Source organism: Echiichthys vipera, assembly GCF_963691815.1.
Source record: "Echiichthys vipera genome assembly, chromosome: 8".
In the NCBI taxonomy this organism is placed as follows: Eukaryota; Metazoa; Chordata; class Actinopteri; order Perciformes; family Trachinidae; genus Echiichthys; species Echiichthys vipera.
This window is the reverse complement of record NC_139833.1, coordinates 24140146-24162994: the sequence shown is the minus strand read 5'-3', so window position 1 is coordinate 24162994 and position 22849 is coordinate 24140146. Positions and strand designations below refer to the sequence as shown.

Here is a 22849-nt window from a genome sequence, read left to right as displayed (position 1 = left end):
AAGTATTTGTATGTAATAAAAATCATGCCCACACACACACACACACACACACACGCAGGAACTGTCAACTGCTATATTACATGCAGTGGAGGCAAGTACAACGGGAGGAGCATTCAGCGCACTGCTGTAGCAGAAAATACTAACTGTAGCACTCTTACCAATACCAACCCTAGAATTATCCTCTCAGCAGAGGTCTCTCTCAGTCCTCTCTGTCTCTCTCTAGAAGAAATCAATGATGTGGGGGACACTTAGCCAGTAGGGTGGGAGACCCACCTGCATACAAGGGAAACAATAACTGAATATGTTTTGATTTGTAGAGAACATGAAGATAATGATAATCTGATGCTGTTTTCTCTCTGACAGATGTAACATAGTGAAACCTCTAACTCTGGCACCATTTTCTCCTCCGATATTGTCCAATATCTAATATTTCTTACAATTGTTTTGAGTATGCATGCATGCTAAAATCATCATATTGATGACTGAATTTTACTATTTAGTATTGCATTATCTTAGAAGCAGTACATTGGATTAAATACTAAGAAAACAGAGGTGAAACTACAATCAATCTTCTTATTGCATTGTAGTGTGTTGATCCAAAGGATTATTTTTAAAAAGTCAATGTATTCTAGCAACATATATCTCTTGTTATGGGGTATTATGATTGAGTACTTTCCAGAAACAAATCTGTTTCAAAGTGCGGTGGGGTTGTAGAGGAACCAGGGCTCTTATCGGTTCTGGAAAACCTTGCATTTTAATGTGGTGTTTTCAAGGTTTGAAAAGTGCTTGGGTTTTGAATGAAGTACATGAAAATTAGATTAAAAAGGATGCCAAGTCTCCTTACAATCATGAAACTTTTTCCTTTAATATGTCTCCCGAATGTAGAATGCTGTCAAAACATAGTTTAAGTTGTTTAAAGCACAATAACACCTGATGTAATGTGTCGAAGACCTGCAATAATCAGTGAACTTTATATGCTATATGTACTGCATATAAATATGTGATTTACCACAGCTGTAAGGTGCTGGAAAAGCTTGAAAATGCAGCTTGAAATGCTTGAAAAGTGCTTGAATTGGACTTTAGAAAAGGTGTAGCAACCCTTAGGAACATATAAAAGATTACAGTACAGTACAGTATGTAGCTGTATTGCTTTCACAGACATACTGCAGTGGGTACAGTTGCACAGTGTATGCATATCATTCAAGCAAACAATTTTATTTGTCACGTGTAATCATATAAGGTACAATTGCAGTTAAATGTACTCCAGACAGTACTCACCTGATGTATCCGATACCTTATTCCTGACCTCAACAGGGAGAAAAGGCTATTACCCGTGTGGTTAGGGTCTTTAATGATTCTCTTATTCCTGCAACACCTGGTGTTAATATCCTTTCAGCAGGTTAGGGCTCTGCCTATTGTATGTTCAGCTGAGCAAACCACTCTTTTCAGGTCCTTGTGGTCCTGTCACCCACTGAGTCAGTATGCGGCACCCAGGTCAGGCCCTCGGTGATGTAGACACCAAAGTATTTGAAACGGTCCTTGTTGAAATTAAATGTATGAGTAGGTTGTTTTCCTGACACCAGGAACTGATCAGGCCCACCACAGCTGTGTCGTCAGCAAACTAGATGATATTGATGAAGCCGAATGTTGCTACACGGTCGTGTGTGCGGGGAGTACAGCAGTGGGCTCCGGTGAGGGTTGAACAGGTGTCTCCGCCCTTTACAGGGAGATTACATAATGACAGGTGATCTCCCCAACTTGAGCCTAAAGCTCTCCTCATACACAAAGAGTGGAGCAGGCCCAGATGGTGTTGGTTACAGTCTGGACGAGGTGTCTGGTGGTATGTACATTCACAGAGGATGATAGGTCAGAAAAGTTCAAACACAACAGCAGAGGAGACGCAGAGGAACTGAAGAAGATAATCAGAGTACAGGAGGATAGATAAGGCAGAAAGGAGGAGAAGAAATGGAACCAGAGGACAATATGAAGCACTTCTAAAATAAGCTTATAAAAGGTGAGTTACTCCCAAAAGTATACACTGAAAATTGTATTTTTTTCAAACCTGTTTGGCACTGTCCCATCCTGGATCATACTTTGCATATTCTCTTCAGTATTCACTTTAATTGCTCTTAGCAATGCCTCCGTTGACTTCTCTTTGAAATGTATATATCATCAGAGCTATATTGATTGTCTTGGAGCCCAAGAAAGCTTTTTATTACATTTTAGGTTGCAAAAATGTAAATTAAAATTCTAATGAAATTACACACTGGAAAACCTGAGAGAAAATATAATCAGAAAAAAACATCATGGTATATAGAAAGCTGGAAGACAGTCACACAGATTTAAAAACATGCAATCTGGACACACTTCACAACAGTCAATCAGAGACAAGAAGTCCAGCATAGTTACAGATTGAGTGTCAAACCAAGACAGCAGGGAAACAGGGTTGATACAGACAAAGCAACAGAGGCACACTCTTGCTTTCTTCCATAGAACAGCCACATGATGTTGGTTTCAGTCTGCCAACCTAGCTCAACTTCCCAGTCATAGATAAGCTTTGTGTGCGTGTGTGTGTATGTATAATTCACAAGCGTAGCCAAATCAAGATCGAGAGATTATCATGACCAGTGGCACAAAAGAAGAGAAGAGAGGTGAAGAGAGAGAGAAAGAGAGGGTGAGAGGAAGAATGGGGAGAGAAGGAAGAAGGAAAAGTCAGGGGGAAATAGTTAGAAAACGCAAATATAGGTTATAGAGCATCAACTAGTTTATATTCACCCCACACTTACCTGTATGCACCAGCATGGGTTCACATACATATTCCCATAGGTTCCCTTAGTATAACCCCCTCTCAGTTTCTCTATCTCCATTCAATGGGTCCCTCCCTCCCTCTTTTACTTTCAAGGAAGGGTAATCCCTCTTGTAGCTAATGTGCTGTGACATTTCATGGTACAATAGGATTTGGAAGACACTATGTATTCTCATGGTGCCGGGGTTGGCTGATAACCTCACTGTCTGGGTGATTTTGGACTTGGACTGGTTTTTTATCTCACTTTGGAAATCTAATGCTCAAGGTGAAAATACAGTCCACAATAACACAGACTCTGAGGTGACACTTTGGGTTGAAAGTTCATTTTTGAAACAGTTACAAGTGGTCATTGAGTTAACATTTCTTTTCACAAATCAGACTCATCTGTCCTCTGCAGTTCCCACTGGTCTATCTCATACTGTCAGTTTATTATGCCACAATAATGGCACGAATAGTTCTCTGCACAATACACCTACATTTTTGTCTTTATTTTGAGGAGTCGATCAGACAAAGGCTGATTAGGTACTCCTTTTACTTCAATGTTGTTGATCGAGCAAGCTGTGAATATAACAACTAAATGTAGAATATAAGGGTTATAGCTGGACAGAATGTCTCAATTTTATATGAAGGCAGAAAATCTTTGCATGAGATGTGATATGATACAGATAGCAGGGTTTCCCTTGAGGGCTGAAGTGCTTATCTCACCAACAAAGCTGATGTGTGAGGATAGGAAATGGGGGGCGGTAAATGTACTCATCAACCTTCAGGCACAGAAATAATGCCTACAACTAAACGGTGTTTAGTGAAGGCAATATTGGGACGGATAAATGTTAAATACTTTACTGTCATTTATTGTGGATTTTTTCTTTTGGTTTGTACGAACAAATCAAGGTGTTTAAACGGCAATGAATGAGAGCATCAGACACACACAAACCAATCTCACTTATTTTCCTCATGCTTTTAGCTTTAAATCCCTTGATTGAGCACCTAACCCGGAGAGGCCTCTCATAGGGTTCACAAGCAGACAAAACTGAACACAATTTGCTGGCTCCTGGTTGCTTTCCGACACAATGGAAGCAGTTTCTACATCTGCACACGGAGGCATGCAAGGGACACATTATTTTCTTCTGTAGCCGAAGAACGCATTGTGCCTACTCTGATTTTATTCAATGCACAAGTGCACAAGATGCTAGTTAACTATTTTCCACAGATCATTCTTATTTTACCCATTGATACCTGTGCAGATTTTAAATGTTTTAAATGTGTTTAACACATATTGGCACAGAGAGGGCCACGGTATATGAACAGGCTCTTACTGTGATAAAAGAAATTAGAACAAATTTGTGGTGACTTGGCAATGACTTGCCAATCCAGTTATTTGATGATTATTCAAACTGTAGTGAAGCCTTTAGCCCTGAAAAGGCGAATTCAATTCCCGACCTGTCATTATGTTCTGTGCAAAGTCAAGCCTTAAATCATCATATGAATGACTCTAATCCAAGTCATGCACAAGCCCCTGATGCTGCACAGTACGTCTTTCCCAACTAAATGTAGATTACAATTGAAGTGAGCCGAGTGTTTATCTAGCTAACAACAGTACTAGAAGTCTAAAGTCTCGTCGTTGTGATTTGCCGTAGGATTTGTTTTGAGAGCGTGACAGTGAGCGTGAGACAGATAGAAGCTGAGAAGTGTCACGCCCAGATTCATGAGACGGGATTGGCAGGCCTGCTGTTGCTGTTTTGGCTGACTGTCTTATACCTGGAGGGAACTCGATGCTGCCACCGCAACGCTGTAACCAATTTAGCTAGAGCACAGCTGCTAAGAGGCTCCCCGAGGTGTGTGTATGTGTGCTTCAGGATTAAGCCACAGCACCAATTAAAGCCTCAGACTGTTTTTAAAGGATAAATTATTAACAGCAGAAGTGACCTCTCTGGTGGCCTTTCCTCCCTCCTCTACTATTCTCTTCTCCACTTCAACCTTCCTCTGCTTTAGTCATATCTTCCTCGATTCCCTCACTAAGTCTTCTTTTTCTTTGCCTTTGTTTGCTTCTGTTTTTATTCTCTGCAGTCCCTTTTGTTAAACTATCTACTACTGTCCCTGGCACAGCCTCTAAAAGATTATGGTGATGATTTAACTGTTTTGCTATTTTATTCTTCTATTTTAGAATTTAAATGGAAAGAATTGTGTGGTTTTGCATTTTGAGTGTCCCTGAACTTGTAAATTAAAATTTAAACTCTCATCTTCTCGCCAGGCCAACGGAAAGGGATGGCAAATACTGTATATGTTCTATCAGCAAAGCATATTCTTTCTGTTTGCCTCTCTTTACCTTGCGTTTGTTCGCTGGGATATTCCTCATTCAGGATGTGTTTTCCCTCACTGAATACTTTGATATATTTATGCCTCCAGGATACAGTTGGGCTTGATTGTTGCCCTATGCAGTTGCATTCCCCCTTTTCCACTGTGTTCAATAGCATAAGCATGTTAGCCGGTAATGGATACTTTTAACCTTTTCCTGGTAATTTGATCAGGCCTTTAAATCAATCCAAGCACGCACGCTGTCTCGGTTAGGATCGGCCAATGCATCGACTGCTGCTCTCACTGTTAGCAATCATTTTTTAAATGGGCGAAGCACGTCTCTTTATGATTTGATGGAATGGTGCAATACACAATTCTGAATTATAAATGTGAGTTGCTGTGTGTGTCATCTCTCGCGGGGTCTAAAGATGAGTGAGAGTGGTAATGGTCTAGAGACCTAAATATATTGGGTTTCTGGGTTTACTTCATAGTGTCAGTCAGCATTCTAGCAAATGGAATTTCCTGTGGAAAATGGTGCGGCATCCCCTCGCTATATTATATTGGTCCAGTGGCTCATCATAATCCAGATGTAATTTGTTTTGGCAGTTGACTCTATTAACATGCTGTTGGAACACAGTGCTCAGAATATAAATGATGAGATTCATTCCAACGGTAAAGTGTTTACAGTGGAGGTGCATTTCTGAATGAGAGTCCCGAGTGTAAAATCATTAGGCCTTACTGGTATCATGTGTGTCTAATACTTCACTTTGCCTCTCTAGTGGCTAGCTGTGTTATGTATTCCTCCTATACGTCTCTGCCTAATCTTCCACATGAGAAATAAAGAACATAATGTTTTGATTGAGCTTTACCTTTGTTTCGATGCCCTATTATGGATTTTCCCTCCAGATATCCTCAGGTCATCATGTGGTCTAAGTCAGTGGGCCTGGGATTCCACTCAATATGTTCTTACACTCTGATCTTGCCCTACCTCTTTCCTTCCCCTTCATCCCTCCATTTCTCTACCCCTCCCCCCTCTTCTTCTCTCTTGCTCCTCTCAGACTTGATGAAGGAATTTAATTAGAGCAGAGAGAAACAGGAAGGAGAGAGGGACATAGTGAGGGGAAGGAAGCAGAGTAATAATGAATGGTCAGTGACCCTGAGAGCAGACAAGGTAAGATAAGTGTGTTTGAATCTGACCTGGTCGATATAGAGGAGAGAGGCATATTGAACCTTGTTACTACATTAGACGAGACTGTATATAGATATAGCGATCCATCGTCGCTGCAACATTGCTTTACACACAAGTGAAATTGCCAGTAACCTCTGAAGTACCGATGCAGGATCACAAGTTGAATAATCTATGTGCAGACGGCTTCTACTAGAGATGTATGTGTATTGATTCAATTCCTAACTGTCAGCTGAACAATTTGCAAGAATTTAATGATTCCCAAGAGGTAGGGATGGATCAGATTAATACTTGGTACTATGGTCATTTCATGTATCCTTCCTCATAATACAAGCAAATATACTGCTAAAGCCTTGGTAGCTAATTTGTTTTTTCTTGACTTAGTTGTTTAACTGTTGGAGGGATTGTCATTTCACTTTTACAAACATTTGTTTTTTTTTACGTGTTAGCTGGTACCCTAGATTTAGTGATGATGATTAAAATACAGCATGCTCTCAGGCCAAACTAAGATTGTGAACATTATGAGGTTAATACTGCCGTTGTGAGCATGTTAGCCCGCTTATGTTAGCACTTAGCTGATAGCACCGCTGTGCCAAAATACAGCCTCACGTAGCTGCAAGTCTCTCCGTAGATTCTTGAAAGTCATGTTATGAGGTGCTCTGCTATAAGATGTTAAAGGGCATTTTGCTTATATTTGTGTGTGCATGTTATGGTACTGCTTTGAAAATATAATGGTTCATTTCAAGGAGTTTATCCTAGTAGTACACACTATATTTGAACAGCAATATTAACCAATATTAGGTAATATAGACCGGCAGTGACCCTACTGTGATTTTCCAGATTATGTTTTAGCTGCCTCTTTAAGTAATGTGATACGCTGCCATCCCCGTCTTAGTTGTCTTGATTCCCCATGTGATATACTGTATGTCACGACCTGTTGATTGATTCACACACACACACACACACACACACACACACACACACACACACACACACACACACACACACACACACACACACACACACACACACACACACACACACACACACACACCAGCTCTTTTCAGTTTCTCATTGTTGCCGTAGAGAAACATTATTCTGTCTGCACACTTATTCTATAGTCTCCATTCTTTGACCTGACGCTATATAAGCATTCTGTCTTATTCTTATGCCCTCTTATTCTGATGGTAATTTGACTGCCTGAAAGGACTGGCAGAGGATTGTTCTCTCTCATTCAACAGAATACGCTAAAAAGTCATTCCTGGGATTTAAAAAAGCTCTGCGGTGGATTTCCAGGGCTATGTTGTCATCTCTGCAGTTGCCCGTCGGCCCCCCGTTTAATGCTAATGAGCCAGAGCTTGATTGTTTCCTCATATTTTAATCTCCTGCACGGTGTTGGAGGAGGGGGGTTCAGCAGATAGGAGGGGTGCGTGTACGAGGAAGACATGAGACGAGAGGAGAAGAGATGATGGACTAGGAAAGAAGAGAGGGCAGAGGCTGTCGGCAGCTGAGGAATTGAGAGGAGGAGAAATTTGAAGACAAAGGACAAGTAGATGAAGTCATTTAGGAGGAGGAGAAAAGCAAAATGTTTGACTGAACAGTCAAGAGGTGAGGGACACGAGAGAGCACGCAGATTATTAATATGCAAGGAGGAGACGATAAGATAGAGAGGAATAGAAGCACTGCTGGACGATAATTGGCAAGTAGGAATACAGTTCACCTTATAAGGAGACACCCAGAGTTTATTAGCAGTGACAAAGAAGTGGAGCTACGGCTGTTGAAATTTAATATTTAACACTGATGCAGTTTAAACTTTTTGGGGGAGCCACAAGATCAATGAAACCTCCATACTTTCCTCTTTTATTATAGGTCTGCAGAAGACCGATCATGAACCCTGTCTGCTGCTGCTCATGCATACTGCAGGTTAAAACACTGACCAGGGGGCAACGAGAGGAGGAGCGAGAGACACTTTTTTTGAATAAACTAATGTGTCATTTGCATAAATATACATAATAAAGGAGCTTTGTGCATAGCTTCTCTTCAATATGCCCCCCTCCCCTTTTTTTTTGTAACTTGCATGCTAGAGGTCATGCAATTAAAAAGGAAGAATGTAGCGTATGTTTTGAAGTATAATGCAGTGGAATGATTTTTACGGACGTCACTCAGGAAGGGTGTTTTATTCCTTTTAGAAAGAGAGTGCAAGGTCAGCTGCTTTAACATAGGTTAGATTTGTTGTGATTATTTCAGACGCAAAGGTAGCACATATGGAATTAAATCTAAAACAGGATGTGCATAGTACATACTGTTTGTTCAATATGTGCATTGGCAGACTTAAACCCAGTTCAGACCAAAGATTCACGATGAGACTAAATCCTGTTCCATGTCACCTGTTGCAACAGCCACTCATAGCAAAGTCCGTTGGACAGGTCACTTAAAAACTGTCAGCTGGTTGAACAGGCCGTTTTGGACGGAGGCACAAGAATGTGCGAGAGAGATAGAGAGAAAAAAAAGACACGGAGAGAGAGAAAGAGAGGGTCGAGCGAGCAATACAATGAATAAGGAGAGTGAGCATCGTAATCCAGAGCGGTGAATCAGGGAAATAAAACGTTATTTTCACTGTCATCACAACTAGAAAACCAGCTGTAGCAAGTAGCTCACTATCTTCGTCCTCATTTATATTTGAAGATGCTACAAATGATATCCAACTACGAAAAAAAGCCTGAAAAGTCGAATGTTAGAGCATCGTTGCTATGGAGAGGATACACCGTCTCACCTTGTCTAACTGGTCTGAACTGGCAGGTTTCAGAACGTTGCAGACCTGTACGTTGCTAGTAGTTGCGGGTTTAACCTTGTCTCTTCGTGAATCTTTGGTCTGAACTGGGCTTTACTTGTCCTCGAGGGTTAGGCCTGGGAGGAGTGAAATCGATCCATCTTAGCTAGTAGCAGAAGTGGGTGCCCATTTTCTGCCAGCTCCAGACCTATTAGCACAGCAGGAGAGTGTCCATAACATCAATTTCCTGTTTGAGGGTACGCTACAGAGATTGTCAGGAGTCACTTTTTGCAAGTCCAAGTCAAGTCTCGAGTCTGTGAGAGCAGCAGCAGCATGCCCAAATTAAGTCTCTTATGTTTTAATGAACAGTAAGGTAGAGTTAGAGTGCAACCTTATTGTATAATTACACAAGGTCTCGACTAATGACATCTTATAATCTACTGTAAATAAACAAAGTCTGCTTCTCCCTTTACCTGGAACTAGTTCAAGACAAACCTGAAACTTCAAGTCCTGCTCTCATTGGATGATTTTAAAGATATTTTAAATAACTTGGAGGCAGACACATTCGGCTGTAGATATTCTGCATTATATATATATGATTATGGTTGATTACTTTGATATATATGCTTTTTTCACTTGTTATTTTATATATTTTTATTGTATTATAGGCATGTATTTTGTATTGGCTGCTCATCATGTGTGTAAGAAATGTTGTTAGTTGTGCTGCTGCCGGTCTTGGCCAGGACACTCTGAAAAAAGAGATTTTCAATGTCAGCGAGCTTTTCCTGTTAATTAAGGTTAAATAAATAAAAAATAATAAAAATGCTAATAAGGCAGTAACGTTAATGTGACATGGTAAACAATAAACCTGTTATGTGAACTTGCCTTTAGATGAAATTAATAATGCACGTGTAATTCTCTCTGTTTAACGGCATTAGCCAGCAGATGATGGCAGCACCGGCAAGAAAACACTTTTCAAATATTTGTAATTCAACCAACGCCAATCTTAAAATGAATCTCGCTTGAAACATGAGTAGGAAGCTAACATTTATAGGTTATGCAGCTGAGTTTAACACACAGGCACTGCATTTGGCGATTCTTTTGTTTTAGCTCTGCGTGAAAGTATTAAAGCCAAACAATATGACAGCCCGTAATGAAACTGCAGCAGCAGACCGGAGTGAAGTTAATTTAAAGTTGGATATTCGAATAGTTAATATCCATCCAATATACAACTTTAAACTAACTTCACCCTGGTCAGTCAGCAGCAGGTGATGTGCTCGCCATGGTGTCATCTGTCAAGTGTGGCCGCTCGCACACCAGATGCGTAAAGTTACGCATGGTGGGAGATAATGACTTTCTGCTCCTGATGTTAATTTTCCAAAAAGCACATAAATAAAAAGATTGCGTTTGCGTCCCAAAACTTGAGTCCAAGTAAAGTCTCAAGTCACATTTTTTGTGAAACCAGAGTCTGAAACTTGAGTCCCCCATCTTTGGTACACTGATGCACCAACTCTATTGCTTGACAAGACTGTAAATATTGGATGATTCTGAAAAACCCCAGATATGTCAAATGCCAACATTTCTCAAATTATAATGCTATGTGTCCACAGGAGCTGTCAATTCCCCACTGCCCATTTTTTTGTCAATTTGAGCAGCTGTACAACGCATTGTGGTAGCGTGGCAGCGACTTTGGGCAATGGGGCATCAAGTTGCCTGCTCCTCAGTTACATAAATTGGAGGTCAAGGTTACTTTATGCAAATCATGGGCATCCAGTGTGAATCACTGCATCTCTAATATTTTAAACCTACCATTGTCAATCTAAAATGAAGTAATAGAACAGAAAGTTTCCAAACCAGTCGTCATGTTGGTCTGTTTTAAAATCCAGGAGCAGACAGCCCACAAGTGAAGTGTTCATCCGATCAGGTGCAGCCATCGTGGTTGTAGGAGAGTGTAGCCTGTTTTCTCAGTTTGTCAGTGGTCATTGAGGAGAAATTGTTTGCTGCTAGTGACAAGCCCATGAAGCATCCAATGTTGTGAAGCGGGGAAACCCCTCGCTTACAAAAATGTCATTGTTGACAAGTAACATCACTCCTTGCAATATCTGCGGCAACTATCTATGTAAACCACAATATGGTTTAGGGTGGGGAAAGATTGTGCTATGGAATATAAAACACAGTTAGGGTAAGCAACTAAAACACATGGTTAAGTTTTGAGAAATAACATGATCCCAGTTAATTACATTTTTTTTTAATCGGTTGCACTTTGACCCAAGATTGACACATACAGAATATACCCAAATATAGACATAGTTGTTGCTCATTTTGATCAGTTTTGTCTATTTCCCCACACACACACACACGCAGCCTTGACCCCAAGAACAATGGCCTTGGAGCCTAACACAGACTAAATCAATCTCCAGTTAAACAGTTGCCTGTGAACTCACACATAGCCTGCATCTCCCCTCTGTCTGACCTTTTCAAAAACAGCCACAGGAATTTGCTGAGAGTTCAGCAACGTCACCGCAGCCTCTCCATCATCTCCTTATCTCCCACCAGGTCAGTCAGCACCAAGCCCAAACTAGATGTCCCCCTGGGATGTTTGTGCAATTTGTTTATGACAGTCCAAGTGTTGTTGATGCTTTTGTTGCTGATGTTAACACAGAACACGGCGTTCCACTGGGAAGCAACCTAGGCGACCTGATCTTCTGAGGAGACAGAGAGAAACCGGCGAAGGGGGAGTCATTTGGGAAGGGTACTAAGAGAGCAACGAGAGAGGAGAGGAAATTAGGGGAGAGGTGAGAGATAAAGAAGAAGACTAAAGAGATAGAAAGTGGAAGCACATGAAATGTAATGGCGGACAGCATAAAACAGCAGAATGAGGGATCAGCGTTAGTTCAAGTGGCTTTATCGCACTGTTACTTCAGAAATGCAGGCACAATTACTTTATTTTCAGAAGAAATACAGTTGCTGCTTTATGTTACATCTTAAATTTCCTTTTATAAGCCGTACAAATGTTGTGGAAATGAAATAACTCATGCAGACTACATTCTGATTGGTCAACTTTCTGCATTTCTAATTAAAGTGATCTTTTTCCCATACTGATTGACCTTACAATGATCTCAAATCGAAGCTGATGAAACCTGATACATGATATCCAGTTATTTCTGCCGACTGCAGATTGAAACTGCAGAGTGTCTGCAGGTCCTGGAAAACTTAGACAGACTTAAATTAAAATGATTATGGCGGTATAGGTACAGGGGCATAGTATAGTGGTGCACTTGTAAAATAAAGTGGGTGGTGTGATGTGTTTTTGTCTGGTGACAAATCACCCCAACTGCATGGTCATTAATTTAAACTGCAGATTTATTCAGGTACATTATTGTTACTGGCATGAAAATAAGTCTTTAAAAGTCTTAATGAATTAATGAAACATGCAGATGCCATGTATGACTGCTTTAATTCTCAGCTACTTGAATATCAGTGTACTTATACTACGTAAGAACAAACCTAAAGAAGTGCAAAACATTTTTCTGGAATTCCAAGCTTCTCCTGGAACTGGATTTTGACCTGATTTTATTAAAGTACCCTCAGATGTGATTTCCCCACGTATAATTTACTCTCCAGACTAATCACAGGCTATACCTCTGGCCTACTCATTCCTCAACTTGATACTTGGAAGCCTGTACGTATCCTGTATTGGATATCATTAGGCATGTTTCCAAGACGGCTATTTATACCTGTACAAAGCATTAACTGAACTTTCTGCCTTCCCCTTTGCTCCTCTGCTCCACTTGATATAAATATTCCATCTTTCCTCCCTTTATTCCAATACATTTTTTTCTGTGTGGTGATTGCAAAGCCCTGAGGCCACATCTTCTGGACAACAAGACCATGACAGTTTGACAATGAAGTTGTTTTTGTAAGTTCCTGAAAAGCTGATTTGTTGTCTTTTCAAGGTTTCCGACAGAAGCACTAGCCAAGGCTTAATTTAGCTGCTTGTATAATCTCTAAATGGGGACGGTATATTGGGAGCCATGTTTCCATTCCAATGTATTCATAAGCTCTTCCTTAAACCCTTCCGCTGCTGTGTTTAGAGGCACAGAGAGTAAGAAAGAATCTCAGCGCTGGGCCCAAAAATAGACCGCATTCTTTCCTCTGTGTTTCAGGAAGCATCAGAAGGGGCCGGAACAACCCGCTCTCCCATATCCCCCTCTTTCCTACTCCATTGTCCAATCCTCTCTCCCCTTAACCTTTCTCACTCAGTTCTCGTCATCAGCCATCCCTCTTTCACCATCTCTTGACTCTTTTCTCTAGTGCCTTCTCTTTCGCTGTCTCTCTCCCATTTCTTTACCCCTTCCTTCCTACCTTTCACCCAAGGTTCACCCCTCTCTGGGACTGTGCAACTTCTTTTCCTCTACTCTACTTCATTTCTACCATCACTTAGCAAGTCTTTCCATCCCTTCATCTTAAATGGACTGACTGAATACTAAGTTTGATCTTTGTTAATGTCTCTGTATACACTCCCATCTGAATAGAAAAAAGCGTTGCATCATATTAAATGCACAGAGAGGAGCATATTGCCAGAGATGAGCCTTGTTAAATGTAAAGAAGAGTTAGCAGCAGATGAATGGACTCATTGTCATTATCGCAATTTCGCAAGCCATGCTTCTGTGTTACACTTTCTTATTGCTGCATCTCATTCTTGATCAAACAAAGCTTAATGTGCACGGACACAACAGCAACACACTGGGGCACACACACACACACACACACACACACACACACACACACACACACACACACACACACACACACACACACACACACACACACACACACACACACACACACACACACACACACACACACACACACACACACACAGAGAGAGCATCAGTGTGCAATAACTAAAATCATTACTGCTGGAAATAGCAAGGGAAACCTGACCTTAGCAAGGTCAATGTACATTTACCGGAACTCTGGAAAAACTGAGATGCGGTTCTATGTGAGTGTGTGTAGGGTCAGCTGAAAGGGCTTTGAGCCACTTATTGTTTGGAAAGAACAGAACTCTTTAGGGACCTAAGAGCCCTATGTGTGTGTGTGTGTGTGTGTGTGTGTGTGTGTGTGTGTGTGTGTGTGTGTGTGTGTGTGTGTGTGTGTGTGTGTGTGTGTGTGTGTGTGTGTGTGTGTGTGTGTGTGCATGGATCTTAGTTTAATTGCAAACATCCGAGTGTGTGTGTGAGGTGTTTGATATGTTCTGAATCTTAAATAGCCCTGAATAAAATAGTGGAACGGTAGAGAGGAAGGGAAGCGTTCACAGAAGGGGATGAATGACAATTTAAAGCAGCCAAATTTTATTAAAAAATCCTGACGTGCAAAGTTAATCCGCACAAATTATTGGGGGAGTTGATGATAGAAACAAAACTCAGGGGACGATGTTTAGCCTGCTTAACCTGTATATTCCTGGAACATAGTATATATCACCATGGATTGCAATGGCTTTCAATTTCTTTGATAGGAATAGAGTTGTGATAATGGTTGAAGCAAGCAGTTGAGCATCTGGATTAATATTTTTTATTTGTATGTAAAAATAAGAATATTGTGGAGAACAGAAAGAAATATCCGTCAAAATCCATGTTTAAACATGTGCTGATGTTGGATTGAATGCTCATTTGTGTTAGATATTATTTCTAAAGAACAAGAGACTTTTTTGTTGTGTTTTATTTAACAAAATAAAACACAACAAAACAGTGGTACAAACAGCCAGAACTACATACATACATCAATTTTCTACTCAATTCCACAAATGTGGTCTAGAGTAAATACAGAAATATGAAATCTGGAGACAGAGAGCTGAGGAGTCCGAAATGGAGGGAACTATTGTAGCTTATTATCTGTGTTGCATTATCAACTTTTATTTAACCCTTCTATAGTGGAGTATAAACTGCCCCACAAAACATTTTTCAGACAGCCATGAGACAGGAGACGATGTCAGAATTAAGTTTTCTTAATAAACTGCTTGAACTTGTCCCATTAATGACCCAGGTAACATGCTTGATAGCTGACAGTTAGCAAGTTTGCTATTTCAGAGAGCGTTTTCCATTTCAGTAACTCTTTATTGATAAAAAAATGATCTATGACCCTGGGAACAAAATGGTAGGTGAGTAAACGGTCAAGAAAGCAGCTCAAAGAGTGTCAGTGTAGCTCCTCCTGGTAGTATAGCATGAGACCAGAGTTCGTTTAAAAAACAGGGTTTATTCACCCGTGAGAACTAAAGAAAGTAAAAATAAACAAATAGTCAGGTATATACATTTGCTAATTCAGAGCTTGCAGCTTAATGATTACACGTATACACCAATAATACACACCTCGTAGGCTGCACACTACCAAAGGGCTGAATCTTGTCTTTTCTTCTGTCTTTGTCTTCTTTGTTTACATTTAATGTCGTAACTCTTTATCTTTACATCAACTTTACGGAGTGTGGAGACAACCGACCGCGTTGTTTCTCCCTTGTCATGCTCTGCCAGGTGGTGTGTCGCTAAAGTGATACCGTGTAGAAAGAAATACAAACAATGTGCCCGCCTCAACTGAAGGCAGGTAGGAACCAAAATAAATAAATAAATGAGAATTAAATTAACTGACATGTAGGCAGTTACAGTCATCATGTTCTTTGCTGGCTAGCATGGTACTAAAGACTAGCTAGCCAGCTACAGTAGTTTATCAGCCAATGCAGGTAAACTCTTTGCCTCTATCCGTTTCAACAGCCGTTTCAAAGACATAGAGATTGAATATGTGTTAGATTCAATAATGATATGTATTAAAGACAAAAACAACTTTAAGTAGCCTTTCTTAGTGTGTGTTGGCTGCATTGTATCTTATTACAAAAAAACATATCAAATATTCAGTTTTGCATTTTTACAATGTCTTGAGAATAAGTCAGTTAAAGTATTTTCCTCTGTTCTATGACCTCTTTGCACTTCACTAACCAGACAAACATACACTCATTAGCTAGTCAGCATCATGCACATATATGACACCACACAGCCAAGCTTTGCAATGTTTTGCTGCAGGGTCAGCTGTGCATGAAATCTACGAAAGCCCTGTGACTGTTTGCTTTGTGTGACAGTTTGTGTCTCTGCCTCTGAGCCTTTTTCCCACTGCGTGAGCTGCTCCACTGTACTAAGTGTGTCAACAGTACCAGCTGAGAGGCAGCTTTCAGTCCACACACTCCGACTGCAGAGTAATCCTTAAAAGAGCCAAACTAGGAGGGAGGGGTCAAGGGAGGAAGAGTTATAGAGCGAGTATGTGGAAAGTGGAAGGGTAGAGGTGAAAAGAACAAGAGACTGAGCGATGGTGGAGACGAATTTGACAGTGAGCGAGAGAGGGGGAAGAGGAGAAAGCGTGGATGCCAAAGAGAGAGAGAGAGATTTCAATGTTTCAAAGGATTTCCCTATCACAGTCTCTGACACATTACATACACAGCTCACTATCAGCCCGACCCTGACAGCTGCACAAATTGGCTGAAAGAGGTTCCCTGGGCAAGGCCTTTGATCAGGTGTGTGTGTGTGTGTGTGTGTGTGTGTGTGTGTGTGTGTGTGTGTGTGTGTGTGTGTGTGTGTGTGTGTGTGTGTGTGTGTGTGTGTGTGTGTGTGTGTGTGTGTGTGTGTGTGTGTGTCAGCGAGTGAGAGGAAGGAGTACATTTGTGCATACCTGGACATCTAGGTATATGTGTATGTGTGGGTGAAGAAAGGCCTTTTTCTGCTTTAAATCATGGTCATTCAATCAGATCTGCAAAAAAGAAATATTTCTGTAATGAATTAAGAAAGTAATAAACCAATTGCTGCAAAGAGAAAAGACTATCCCCAAGTTTCCTTCAGTCTTTTTGGATGATGGAAGTTATATAACAACTCGTGAAAAATGTTTTTTTTGGTTAATATTGGTGATGACTTGGCTAACAAAATACCTGCCTGTCCTGGTAATCCCTTGGACTTTATTCCAACTAATGTTCCTATTATCTCACATTTCAAGCCTCCTGATATCCAAGAAATAAGTGACATAATTGAGGAATTAAAATCATCCTCAGCTGGTCATGACAATATTTCTGTATCCCTTGTCAAACAGGCGAAAGAGTCAATTTTACAACCACTTGTTTATACATTTTCTCTGTTTTTGAAAACTGGCATTGTGCCTGAGGATTTCCATTGTTCTCCTCATGGGGCCCCCTCAACCCCGAGAGCTCTGTCTGGGTTGCCTGCGGGGGTGCCGTCCTGGGGGTTGTCCGGGCCTGGATAGTTGGGGAGTCCTGACTCAGGGCTTTATGGCCGTGGTATGGGTCCCTATCTGCCTGAGTCGGGGTAGTCAGTGTTTCCTCACTCGGTATATATCAGTCAAACTTAATTTTATCTTTTGTGTTTGTGGGGGGTAGGTATCGGTGTAGTGTGTGTGTGTGTGTGTGTGTGTGTGTGTGCTAACACGATTGAAGGAGTTGGGATGTCAAGGGGGTTTGTTTTATTTTAATTTAGTGTGAAGCACTTTGGGCTGCATGTATGAAAGGTGCTATATCAATAAAGTTGATTTGATTTGATTTAAAAATGCCAAAGTTATACCTCTGTTTAAAGCAGATGATCCATGTTGTTTTAGTAACTATAGACCCATATCTACCGTATATTGCCATGTTTTTCAAAAATATTGGAAAGAATTGTATAAAAACTGATTCTTTTTCATTTAGACTCAAATTCAATTATTTATGAACACCAGTATGTTTTGCAAAAAAAATCATTCCACTTATATGGCTCTGCTTGATTGACAATGTTGTCTCTGCACTTGAAAACAATAAATGTACCTGTAGTATTTTCATTGACATTTCAAAAGCTTTTGATACAGCTAATCATCATATTTTATTAGTAAAAATGTAAAAATATGGTTGTCATAATCTTACTTACAAATGGTTAAATAATTATCTCACAAATAGAAGTTAGTTTGTTTGCATTAAGGGTTGCTATTCTAACAAAGCCAAATTACTCTGCGGGGTCCTGCAGAGTGTGTTAGGCATTATTATTTCTTATCTATATAAATGATTTGTCTAATGTTTCGAATATCCTTTCTCCAGTAAGGTTTTCAAATCACACAACCCTCATTTTCTCTCATTCAAATTCTGATTCATTGATAAGAGATGCTAATGCTGGTCTATCTGCCTATGCTACCTGGTTCAGATTAAATCAATTATCTTTGAATATAAAACAATTAAATTTTATTATTTTCACTGGTACTAAAACCTACTGTAAAGATTTTTCTAAGATTATAATTGAGTCTGTTGAGATAACTCAAGTGTCAAGTACAAAATCTGGGGAAATTTTTGTTGATGAGAGTTTAAACTGGAGAGAATAAATTGACTGGATTAGTAAAAAAAATTAGGAAATCTATTGGTATAACGAGGAGGGTTGGTCATCTCAAGTGTATCCTCACACTATATTACAGCTTGATTTATTCTTATCTTCAATATTGTAATATCATTTGGGGGGTGGGTACTTTTCCGACTACTCTTCACAAAATTTCGGTCCTCCAGAAACGTTATGTTAGGATGTCAACCTGATCAGAGTCACATATTTCATCTGCCCCTTTATTTCAGAAACTCCAGATTCTTACCATTTATGACATAAATATTTTTCAAATATGTGTTTTTATTTACAAAATAAGGTTAAGTGAAGGGAATATTCCAGAGCACAATTACTCACAATTACATTCATATTCAACTCGTAAATCATCACATCTTCATCCTCCTAAATTTCCCACTCATAGAGGTCAATTCTCAATTGTCATTTTAGGGAACCAAATTATGGAATGATTTTTTCTATTTGGCTAATAAATGTATCTCGATAGAGTGTTACAAAAGATGCTTAAAAAAGCATTTTGTAAATTATTTACTTCATGTATTGTCTATGTTTTTTTTTTTGTTTTTAGGTAATTTACCTGTTCAGGGGTCAATACAGTAAAATAATCACCCTTAACATGAACACACACACATTCACACACTTCCTTACGTATTACAAACACACATTTTTTTTGTTGTTTTTTAAATGGAAATTATTATTATTGTTCTTTCTTGTTGTTGCTACTTAAACTTATTTTGTCTTAAGTTTACCATTACTTCAATTATTGTCTGTATTTGTGAATTTTGAAACCTTAATAACTTTGTGAATTGTTTTTTGGTGGCGGATTCAAATAAGCCCTCTGTGGTTTTTTCCTCTTCTTGCACAGTCTATAATTTGTAATTTTTTTTGTAATTTTTATGAATGTTTTTAAATTGTGCAAACAATAAAAATAAAAAAAATAATAAAATGTACATAGATATGGCTGACAATGAGTGTGTGAATAAATGCTGCCTGTTTGGTCGTGTGTGTGTGTGTGCATATCTTGCATGTGTCGGCATGTGTGAAATGTGTCTTATCTTTGGCTTGTTATGGTTTTTATTCTGGTGATATTTCTCTTTCCTATTTCAGCCTGGAGTTTTTTTATTTGTATCTGACATTTGGCATCAAACATGTATCCATGTTATCTTTCAAATGTGGTCGGTAAACAAACCCATTGTTAAGACACAGTTAAGGCTTTGAAGCAGTGAGGTTTTCATTATCATGATCACAGGCACCACATGGAAACACGCACCTCTCAGTACAAACTGCACACGCTGGGCACTGAGCAGCTCCTCAGGTGGAATTTGGAGTTTGATGCTTTGCTCAATGCGTCTAAAAAATTGTCTTTAATAAGAATACAGCTTCGGGATATCACAACATTTTCTTGTCTTTATTTACAGTAATAATATTGACACATTGCAGTTTAAGGATGTGCTGATGTTTTAGAAACACAAGCAGCGCGACTGAGGAGATGGTTCTCTGAGGCCATGAATGTGTTTTGTTGTCCCAGTGGATATACCTTATTGTGTTTGTTGATACTTGACTTTTCCTCCAGCACCATTGAAGGTTGTTACTTTTGGGTTGTCTAAACAACTATTGAATGGGTTGCCATGAAATGATGTAGGCTACAAGTACTCAAGGTCCTGACAGGGTTAATTTTAACGACTTTGGCGGTCCTTTGACTTATTCTCTAAGGCCACCAGGACACGTTTTGGTTTTTAAATAAATGTTTCAACTGAATGTTATTCTAGTGATCATTTCTAAAAACATTGAGGTTCCATTAACCTGTACTTTAGGTTTAGTGCTACTAAGCTAAAATTGCATCAGTCAATTCAAGCAATACTTTGATGCATTTTTCACATTTGTATTGTCAGTTGTTTGCAGACCCAGAGACAATATTTTCTCAGCCAGTATAGTATTCATTCATCTTCAACCGCTTATCCCTGGGTCGGGGTCGCGGGGGTGCTGGAGCCGATCCCAGCTGACATCGGGCGTGAGGCGGGGTACACCCTGGACAGGACGCCAGTCTATCACAGGGCACATAGAGACGTACAGCGACAGACAACCATTCACACCTACGGGCAATTTTAGACTCATCAATTAACCTAACACGTGCATGTCTTTGGACTGTGGGAGGAAACCGGAGTACCCGGAGAAAACCCACGCAGACACGGGGAGAACATGCAAACTCCGCACAGAAAGGCCGAGGTCGGGATGCAAACCTGTGACCTTCTTGCTGTGAGGCGACAGTGCTAACCACTACACCACCGTGTAGCCCGTATTGGGAGATATTCTGGAAAAATGTCCAAACTGCAAATGTAAGGGTTATACAGAGTTGTATTTGTCACAGCCACTACATTATAGGCTCATTATGGGCTGTGAATGTAAGGCACTGGCCTGCAAGTGACACTACTCCACAGGCAGCATCTCCTTTTTCTGCTGCATGTCTGCTGTGTGTGTGTGTGTGTGTGTGTGTCAGGAATTGTTGTGCCAGTTCAAGGAAGTACAGGTAATTAATTAATATCAGAGCTGGCTCAGGCTCCACATAGCTGTGTGGTGGCAACCTGTCATTATCACAAACACCGGCTCTCACACACAAGCTCAAACACGCTCACTAGTATTTTGTACACACATGCGCATACATCCAGCAAATACAGTATACAACCAAGCGCATACACTTCCTGTCTCAACTGTCTCTCTCCCTTCCCTCTACATCCTTTCCCTGACTCGCTCACTCGTCATTGTGGCACACAGTGAAACAGGTCTGTGATCTTCTCAAACTGCAGCGCATTCTTGAACTTGTTCCACCCAGTTCCCTACAGTGGGACCAATGCTGAGACCAGATTTCTTTGTCAAGCAAGTGTGGCTATTTTGCTCCAAACATCAAGGGGCCAGACAGTGTTTTGAACACTGTTGTCATGTGAGCCAATGGACTTGTTTACTTCCTCCAAACTTAACCTAATAGTTTGCCTAAGGCGGCAGGCAGGCAGAGTTGGATGCACACTCTGAACCCATCGTCCAAACACTCATTAATCCTCACACTGCCCTTCCTCCCTGCCAGAAATGGTCATCTTATTAAGTCATTTAGTTAGCATTGAGCTGTGTAATTGGACAGTGGAGGCAGCTAGGAAATGTTTGAGTAAGTTAGGGGTGATAAAGGGCCCACGTCTGGATTAAACACAGGTTTGCTCACCCGTAACGGGGTGCTTGACAGAAAGGTCTTAAAGCACAGTAAATGTGCAGTACTGTGTGGTTTACAGTTGACAGTACCTTCAAGCAAAAATATCATTAGAAGAAAATGTAACTTGATCCAGGTCTGCTTGCTTGAGAGAACAGGTTAAAGGATCCCATTTTGGGATTCGGTTTTAGACCAGAAGACCTTTCCAGAAGAGCGGCTGTGGCTCAGAGGTAGAGTGGGTCGACCTCCGTTCGAAAGATCGGCAAAGTGTCCTTGGGCAAGACACTGAACCCACTGAAATTGCTAATGCTGGAGAAGTTACTGCTAAGATGCAGCACATAATTGATACAAGCACCTGTAGAAAAACTTGAAACCATGATCATAATGAGCATTACTAATTACGGACATTCTGCTTCCTTAATTTGATGTGCTTCCTGTCGAATCAAGATATTGATGTGGGACTTGATGCAGAAGAGATTATTCCAAAGTCTTCCGTAGAAAGAAGAAGTTGTGTTTGATGGGTAGGAATGAGTGGCAGGATTTAAAAATATATTTTCTTGTCATTATTAACCCTTGTATGGTCTTCACTTTTTTGGACCCTCTGGTGTCCCTCAGGTCAGTGAGTGTGGTTTGTTTTTTGTGTCGGTGGTGGAGTCGGACATATGACAGAGGGTAAAGAGTGGTGGACAGTGAGAGCACAAACTTATCTGTGCTTAGATTATAATAATGTAACATTCTTTGATTGTGTGTTAGTGTGTGTGCATGTCTGTGTGTGTTTGTGTCAGTGTGTGTGGGCATTGTTCTATGTGTCTCTGTGTATGCTATGTGTCAAACTGACCTGAAGACCATATGAAGTATGTAAATGTGTGGGGAATAGTAGCATGTGTTTCACTTTTTTTGTTTGTTTGTACATTTGTAGCACATGAAATAAGCTAAGGCCAATGAGTTTCAAGTAGAAAAGAATTTATACCATACCATTTTTCTTCTTAAAAAAACTTGAAATGGGTCAATTTGACCCAAATAACATACAAGGGTTACATTTTTTATTATTGTGACACAGAAAACAGTATACAAGGTACATTTTTTATATTGTGACCTGAAGTGACCTCTCTTTTTCTCTCTGGATCTCTGCAGCAGTCGTATGCTCCTCCCCCTCAACCCATGGCTCCGCCCAGCCCTGGCACCACAGGAGGAGGAGGTGGAG

At 40.3% G+C, this 22849-nt stretch overlaps 1 protein-coding gene across 1 annotated transcript in view; it reads left to right on the top strand.

The window, feature by feature from the left end:
• The window catches only part of LOC310950462 (RNA-binding motif, single-stranded-interacting protein 3-like), a 131562-nt gene that overhangs the window by 16400 nt on the left and 92313 nt on the right, over positions 1 to 22849 (top strand). The window contains exon 2 of the mRNA XM_083918287.1: positions 22780 to 22849. This exon is cut by the window's right edge and continues 109 nt beyond it. Within this exon, the coding sequence (XP_083774413.1) occupies positions 22780 to 22849 (70 nt within the window). The remainder of the gene's footprint in view (positions 1 to 22779) is intronic.